This window comes from Hordeum vulgare, chromosome 7H (assembly GCF_904849725.1).
Source record: "Hordeum vulgare subsp. vulgare chromosome 7H, MorexV3_pseudomolecules_assembly, whole genome shotgun sequence".
Taxonomy (NCBI): Eukaryota; Viridiplantae; Streptophyta; class Magnoliopsida; order Poales; family Poaceae; genus Hordeum; species Hordeum vulgare.
Genome location: NC_058524.1, coordinates 561,142,274 through 561,151,120, shown reverse-complemented (window position 1 = coordinate 561,151,120; position 8,847 = coordinate 561,142,274). Strand labels below are relative to the sequence as shown.

The following is an 8,847-nucleotide window of genomic DNA, read 5'->3' as shown; positions in this document are numbered from 1 at the left end:
TGGTTTGAGGCCATGAAATCCGAGATAGGATCCATGAATGAAAAAAAGTGTGGACTTTGGAAGTAGTACCTGAAGGGCGAAAGGCCATTCAGAATAAATGGATCTTTAAGAAAAAGATGGACGCGGACGGTAATATCGCCGTCTATAAAGCTCGACTTGTGGCAAAAGGTTTTCACAAGATCAAGTAGTTGAATATGATGATTTCTCACCCGTAGCAATGCTTAAGTCCGTCAGAATCATGTTAGCAATAGCTGGATTTTTTTATTATGAAATTTGTCAGATGGATGTCAAAACAGCGTTCCTTAACGATTTCCTTAAGGAAGAGTTGTATATGATGCAACCGGAACGTTTTATCGATCCATAGAATGCTAACAAAGTGTGCAAGCTCCAACGATCTATTTATGGACTGGTGCAAGCATTTCGGAGTTGGAACCAGCATTTTGAGGAGGTAATCAAGGTGTTTGGGTTTGTACGAGTTTATGGAGAAGCTTGTATTTACAAGAAAGTTAGTGGGAGCTCTATAGTGTTTCTAATATTATATGTGGATGACATATTGCTGATTGGAAACAATATAGAATTTTTGGGAAGCGTAAAGGATTATTTGATGAGAGTTTTTCAATGAAGGACCTAGGAGAAGCTGCTTACATATTAGGCATCAAGATCTATAGAGATAGATCGAGACGCTTAATATGACTTTCACAATGCACATACCTTGACAAAGTTTTGAAGAAGTTCAAAATGGAACAGTCCAAGAAAGGGTTTTTGCCTGTATTGCAAAGTGTGAAGTTGAGTAAGACTCAATGCCCAGTGACTGCAGAAGATAGATAAAAGAAGAGTGTCGTCCCCTATGCTTCAGCCATAGGCTGTATCATGTATGCAATGTTGTGCACAAGATCTGATGTTAGCCTTGCCATAGTATGGTGGGAATGTTTCAAAGTGATCCATGAAAGGAACACTGGACAACGGTCAAGAATATTCTGAAGTACCTGAAAAGGACTAAAGAAATAAAACTCGTGTATGGAGGTGATCAAGAGCTCATCATAAAGGGTTACATCGATGCAAACTTTGACACTGGTCCGCATGACTCTAAGTCTCAAGCCGGATATGTATTTATTCTCAATGGCGGTGCCGTAAGCTGGTGCAGTTCCAAGCAAAGTGTGGTAGCTGATTCTACATGTGAAGCAGAGAACATAGCTGCCTCGGAGGCGGCTAAAGAAGGTGTATGGATGAAGGAGTTCATGACAGATCTTGGAGTTGTGCCCAGTGCACTGGATTCAATGACTATTTTGTGACAACGCTCGTGCCATTGCTCGAGCCAAGTAACCAAGGCTTCACAAGAGGAACATACATATAAAGCGACGCTTCAATTCAATCTGGGATTATATCAAGGAGGAGGACATAAGTATTTGCAAAGTGCACATGGATCTGAATGTTGCAGACCCGTTGACTAAGCCTCTTCACGAGCGAAACATGATCAACACCAGAACTATATGGGTGTTAGATTCATTACAATGTAAATCACATAGTGATGTGAGCTAGATTATTGACTCTAGTGCAAGTGGGAGACTCTTGGAAATATGCCCTAGAGGCAATAATAAAATAGTTATTATTATATTTCCTTGTTCAAGATAATCGTTTATTATCCATGCTAGAATTGTATTGATTGGAAACTCAAATACATGTGTGGATACATAGACAACACAGTGTCCCTAGTAAGCCACTAATGGACTAGATCGTTGATCAAGGATGGTCAAGGTTTCCTGGCCATAGACATGAGTTGTCATTTGATAACGAGATCACATCATTAGGAGAATGATGTGATGGACAAGACACAAACTATGAACATAGCATATGATCGTGTCAGTTTATTGCTATTGTTTTCTGCATGTCAAGTATCTGTTCCTATGACCATGAGATCATGCAACTCCCGAACACCGTAAGAATGCCTTGTGTGTATCAAACGTCACAACGTCATTGGGTGACTATAAAGGTGCTCCACTGGTATCTCTGAGGGTGTCTGTTGGGTTGGCATGGATCAAGACTGGGATTTGTCACTCCGTATGACAGAGAGCTATCTCTAGGGCCCACTCGATAATACAACATCACAAGAAGTTTGCAAGACATGTGACTAAGGAGTTAGTCATGGGATCTTGTATTACGGAACGAGTAAAGAGACTTTCCAGTAATGAGATTGAACTAGGTATGCAGATACCGATGATCGAATCTCGGGCAAGTAACATACCGATGGACAAAGGGAACATCATACGGGGTTAACTGAATCCTTGACATAGAGGTTCAACCGACGAAGATCTTCGTAGAATATGTAGGAACCAATATGGGCATCTAGGCCCCGCTATTGCTTATTGACCGGAGAGTGTCTCGTTCATGTCTAGATAGTTCTCGAACCCGCAGGGTCGGCACATTTAAGGTTCAATGACATTTCAGTATTATTGAGTTATGTATGTTGGTGACCGAAGGTTGTTCGGACTCGCGGATGAGATCACGGACGTCACGAGGAGCTCCAGAACAGTCCGGAGGTAAAGATTTATACACAGGAAAGTAGTACTCGGGTTCCGGAATAGTTTCAGGAATTTTCGGTTTTGTACCGGGAGTGCCGAAAGGGTTCCAGGGGTCCATCGGGAGGGGTCCACCCACGCCGAGGGGCACATGGTCCTAGGAGGTGGTGCACCAGCCCCTGGTGGGCTTCGGTAGCTAGCCCCAAGAGTCCCATGTGCCAAACTTGGAGGAGGAAGTGGAGGAAGAGTCCTCCCAAGGGTGTCCACCTCCCTTGTGGGAGGTGGACTCTCCCCCCCCCCCCCACTTCGGCCGAACCCATTCTCCTTGGAGGAGGGGCCAAGGCAAACCCACCTACCCCTTCCTCCTATATATAGTGGAGGTTTTGTGGGCAGCCACCACCTAAAAAGCCACGTGCTGCCCTATCCTCCATAGATCGTATTCTTCGTCTAGATTAGTTCGGTAGAGCTCGACGAAGCCATGCCGGATTAGTTCACCATGACTTCCACCAAGCCGCCGTACTGTCGGAGAACTCATCTACCTCTCCGCCCCCTCTTGCTGGATCAAGAAGGCGGAGATCGTCATCGAGTTGTATGTGTAATGAACGAGGAGGTGTCATTCATTTTGACTCTAGATCGTGATTGGATCGTGGGACGGCTTGTGACTCGGATCGCGAAGACGTTCAACTACATCAACCTCGTTTCTTAACGCTTCCTCCGTAGCGATCTACAAGGGTATGTGGATCCGATCTCTCCTCTCGTAGATGGTCATCACCATTGGTAGATCTTGTATGTGCGTAGGAAAATTTGTGTTTCCCATGCAACATTCCCCAAGAGGGAGAATAAGTAGTGAGGAAGAAGAAAAGTGAGGGAGAGAGGAGGGGGGGGGGAGTGAAGGGAGAGAGGAGAAGGGAGGGGGAAGGGAGGGAAAGGTAGTTGTTGCGCCTTAGTAGTAGTGCCGGTTGTCGTAACACGCTACTGCTAATATATTTGCAGTAGCGCATGTATGCGAGCTCCGCTACTGCTATTCGGGACCCACCATGTGACACAATACAGTCTTAGTTGCAGCGATGGGTCTTTGACCTGCGCTACTGCTAACTATTTATGAGTAGCGTGCTTACAATGACCCGCGCTGCTACTCTGATAAGCCCGATAACTCATGCCTGGTTCACATAGTCGTAGCGCTTGTAGGCAGAGGCGCGCTACTGCTAATGGTGTAGCAGTATCGCCTATGCCAAAGGCACGCTAATCTAACTTAGCAGCTCCAAAGGCGTGCTACTGCTAGGCTTCCATGAATAGGGTTTTTCCTAGTTGTGTATACTATCTATAGGCAATTGAACATCAACCATAGGCAACTGACCATGAGAATAGGCAACTGGGCATCAAAGTTGAGCAATTTTACAGTATTTACACGCAACTGAGCATCAATCATAGGCAATTGATCATCATTAATAGGTAGTTGGGCATCAATGTTTGGCGATGTAATAGTAATTGTAGGTAGTTGAACATCAACTAGCAACTAATCATCCATGATGCACAATTGAGAGGCAACAAATGAGAAGTTGAGATAATGTTGCAAGATTCACAAATACACATAGTGAAGTAAAGTTACTTGTATGTAGCACTAAATGTGTTTCATGTTTTGTATGTTTTCTCATATTTACAAAAATCAACCAAATAGGCAGTCCTACTAGACCAAAAAGAAAAAATGTTATCATATACACTAAAGTTGTCTCTATATCACCCAAAGTTGTTCATAAAAAGTTTGTCAAAACATGTCCATACGTGATTAGTTTTAAGAACTCGCCTTAAGAATCCCAGCCATAAAAACGGACATCGATTCTGACGGTTCAAAAGATATAGCTTTTTCAAAAAAGAAAAGAAAGTAGGAGTAATTAATTGCACTCAAGCAGGGAATGAGGTTGTACGGTTTTTTTTAGGTCCTCATCGCATACTGGTTTGCTGTATTTTTTTAGAGTGCTCGCTCCTGTCAACGGACGACCGTGCGCTAGCTAATCGGGTCCTTTGTTTTGTTTTCTTTCGTGCATTATTTTTGTTGTCTTTCCTTCTCGTTAACAATGATCTTTTATTTGCTAAAAAAACACAATGATATTTTATCCTTCTTGAGTTATCATTTGTATCACTACATTAAAATGCTGCTAAAAGTTTCACATCAGAAAAAAAAAAATCAAGATCTTTCTAAAAACAGTCAACATGCTCGACATGAGCATTTCATTTCAAATGCTATATGCTGATTCGCGCCAACACTTTCTACGTGCACTGCTAACACTACCAGACGTTTCAATTCAGTCCACGCACGACGGGAAGACCCAGACCGGCGGCGGCCACTTCCAGAGCAGGTCGCGCGCCGCGCCTCGCGGCGGCCTGTAGCTTCCGTCAGCGAGGTCGAGCACGCCGACGTCCGGCGCCACCTCGCGGCACCTGTCGTGCGACCACGGCCCGTCGTCGGTGAAGTAGACACAGTTGCCCCTCAGCTCGGGGCAGTCATCCACCGGGACGCACAGCGATGCGTTCTTCCCCAGAAACAGCGCGTGCCCGGCCACGATGCCCGCGCGGCCGTTCCTGCTGTCTACCGGCGCCCATCGACCACCGATCAGCTCGAAGAACTCGGCGGCGACGGTCGTGTACTCGATGCTCTCCGGCCGGGGCTCCCACGTGTACCGCGCGTGCGCTGCGTCCCTGACCCGGTGGACCTGGAGCAGGCGCCCCGGCGAGAGCTCCACGAGGTATCTACTGCACGCCGCCGACATGGAGCACGCGCGCCCCGAGCAGCAGCAGTACGACGGCGCGATCGCCTTCCGCATCGTCGTCGTGTCCGCCGTGACGTCCACGTCCCATGCGTCGACGCGACCGGCGGAGTCCATCGCGTACACTAGTTGCCGGCCGCCGGCGCTGGCCGATGAGGATGCACGCACGGCGTCCGCCCAGCGGCGGGAGGGTGTGTCGAGCAGAGTCCACCTCGTGTCGCCGGCTCGGGCAATGGCGATGCGTGACAGAGGCTGATAGATGAGCATGACGGCGTAGCTGCCCCAAGGGCCCGACCCCGACGCGGCGGTATGCCCCTCCCGCGGCGCGGACACGAGTATGGCCTTCTTGTAGAGCTCGTACCGGAGCCTGTCGGGGGCGAAGGACTCCGGCGGGACGATCACGGTCGCACCCTCGTCGCCGTCATCGTCGGCGAAGCAGCACCGGAGGCTGTAGCTTACGACGCGGCCGTCCGCGTCGCGGCTGGCGTGGACGAACGGGAGCGTGTCGGGCGGCGGGAGCGGCACCTGGGCACCGCTGAGCGGGTTGAGGAGGTGCAGCTCGGAGGCGGCGTCGGCGGTGACGAGCCACCCCTCGGGCGACGAGCCGACGCAGAGGCGGTCCGGTATGGCCGGCACCGGCTGCGGGACGGCGTACACCTTGCCGTCGGAGAGGCTCAAGAACCGCGCCTTTTCCGAAAACTTGCCGCCGCCGCGTCCCCGACGCGCGGTCGGGTCGAAGGGGAGCATGAGCCACGGGGACGGCACGGGCACGGCGCGGGGGTGCAAGGCGCTGGCGGCCGACCCCCACGCGGTGCATACGGCGGGGAAGCGGATGCGGTCCGGCACAGGGAGGCGGGCGAGGACGCACTGGAGGAGGTCGGACGGGAGGTCCGACCAGCCCGGCCTCGTCCGGACGGCGCCGACGAGCTCGCTCATGGCCGCCATTGGCACAGCACAGCACGCACGCACGCACAGACAACAGCTCGATCACACGAAGGAAGGAGAGGAAGAGGGTGAAGGGACTGGGTTGAGTTCTTGGGATGGCGAGGCGCGAATTATTAACGGGCCATTCCTCGGAATCCTCGGCGTCGTCGTCGTCGTCGTCGCGACGTGACCCATACATACTCCCCACGTGTTTCCCCTTCCCTCGCATGCCGCGGGCGGGAGCGGCCGCGGTCGCCGTAGGCCGGTCAGAAACTGGCGGTGGTGGCAGGCAGTACAGCGGCTCTGACCGGTTTGACGGCGGTCGTGTAGGAGAACGGCGAACGGGAATATATGTGCGGTCGCGACGGCGGAGACACGGTGGGCGCTAGTGGTAACGTCTCGACGGTTTTTTTTGTCAGAAATTCGGAATACCTTTTGAGAGTGGGAGCGCCCGTGGCACGTGCCTGGAATTTTTTTTATCTGTTTCAGTCGATTTTGCTTTCAACCGTTGATTTACATCGAACAAACAGCATGGAACGTTTCAGTTATTTGGAATACCAGGACGATTAAAGCCCAAAGCCCGACAAAGAAAGAGTACATATTTTTTTCTTTATTATTTTTATCTTAGGAAATTCTAATCTACATCATGTGCACGGCTCGGTTGGCGTGCGGCGGATGCACTGACCCGTGCGATTCAAAAATACTGCATGGGGTCGTTGGATTAGAGAGGGAAGAGAGTTTACACCGCTACATGTAGGGACTACATGCGGCAGGAGGACAACCTTTATGCATGTAAATAGTACACCAGCATGACATCAGCAAATATTTTTTTAATGTTGAATTTTTAAAAAGCTTTATCTCTTAAACTATAAATTTAATTGGTGATCCGTTTCCGCCTTTAGCTTTTCCGCAACGAGATTTTCCAAACCAGGTCCATGTTGATATGTTTCGACAACTATTTTTTCGCCGATAGTTATTAGATTATGAGACACTTAGTAGCCACATTTAATTAACTTAGTTGTCAACTTGACAACCATGTGTATAGATTTTTGACAACTACGCTTGTTAAAACCCGACGATCATGTTTGACAAATGATTGTTGCCTTGTAGCAATTTTCATTATACATGATATAAACGCATGTCATAGGTTTGGTTTGTCAATTTAAATATGTCAACTTGTCATATTTACATACAACTTTGCCAGAAAAATATTGTATATGCTTGCTAGTTTAACTATGCCGACTTGTCATATTTACTAATAATTACTAAAACAAAAAAGATTTTTTGTGGTCGTCAGTTTTAAATATGTTGAGTTGTCATATTTTTGCTCGTTATCGTTTCAAAAAAGTTGTTTGTCTTGCCCGTTCGATTATGTCGAGATGTCATATTTATACGTAATTTCCAAACAATATGATGATTAAGTTATTTTTTATCAGACAAGTTAGTACTTACTAATATGACAAATAAGTGTAACAAATATAGTAAATACGCGCCAAAAAAAGTTGTCAAAACATATCGACATGGGATCTAGTTCTAAAGATTTTATCGAAACAAAGTCAACGCGAAAACGGATCATCGGTCAAATTAATGATTTCAAAGATAAAAAGTTTTTAAATTTCAATCATTTTGAGCAATTTTTGTGACATCATTGCATACATGCATGCATGAATGATGAAGAGAGACAGTTCGACCGTAGCATCGCAATACTTTTTTTAAATAACATAATTAGTACAACAACGCTATTTTGTTTTATTAGAATGGTGATTAGCTCGGCCGCCGCACCAGAGGACGCAGGTGCGGTGTCGCTGGGTAGTGTTGTCCTTTTATCTTTACCTCTTTATTACCTAATCTAAATATCTCTACTCCTATAAAAATCTCACTTGGTGGTGATGATGTGTCTACCATCTACCAATTTCGACTGTGATCTGCATCTACACATCTCGTGCAAGCTTTGACACCTTTACAAAGAGATCCCGCCCCTCTCTTCATATTATTTTCGTAAAACACCTTCGTGTCCATTCTAGACCATCCAGATCCATCCCCGTCACCTTCCTCCAACCAGCGATGGAACTCCGATCTTGTGTGCTAGCCGCTACCGGCGTCGTCTGCCGCAATGCCTCGGATTCCTTCTGTTGCCGCACCGCCACCACGACGACCTCCTCTTCTCCTCCCCATCTCCTATCTCTTCCGCCACCCCCTACCATCCTCGTCCTATCCTCCGATCCCCTCTGCATCTCCTCGGATGCCGACTGCTACAAGTACGCCTCGGGCTACCTGCTGCTCGTCCTCGTCGTCAGTGGCGCTACATGCTACTCATTATTCTCCATCGACGCGCTCCACGGCTTGCTCCTTCAGGTACGCACGGTTCCTTGAGGACATCCACACCGTTTGCATGAAGCTAGGGTTCATATTGCCGTCATCGTTGTCGTCAGTCGCTAATCAGTTCGCTAGGCTGTCTCTCACACCCTCGTTACTCATACCTACTTAGGATGCTCTATCAAATTGCAGCATTAGCGTTTTTTGTGATCTCATATCGTAGTTTTTGTTGGGGAACGTCGCATGGAAAACAAAAAATTTCCTACGCGCACGAAGACCTATCATGGTGATGTCCATCTACGAGAGGGGATTTCCGATCTACATAC

The 8,847-nt window shown here is 47.9% G+C and overlaps 1 protein-coding gene across 1 annotated transcript; it reads right to left on the bottom strand.

Moving 5' to 3' along the window:
- Positions 1–4,674: 4,674 nt before the first annotated feature.
- Positions 4,675–6,226, bottom strand: LOC123409301. Its single transcript, XM_045102239.1, has one exon. It carries the CDS (start codon positions 6,224–6,226, stop codon positions 4,820–4,822), a length of 1,407 nt encoding a protein of 468 aa, XP_044958174.1. The 3' UTR covers positions 4,675–4,819.
- Between the last annotated feature and the right edge of the window lie 2,621 nt (positions 6,227–8,847).

Excerpts from the sequence above, each read along its gene's own strand:
- LOC123409301 (XM_045102239.1), bottom strand. The coding sequence starts at position 6,226 with ATGGCGGCCATGAGCGAGCTCGTCGGCGCCGTCCGGACGAGGCCGGGC.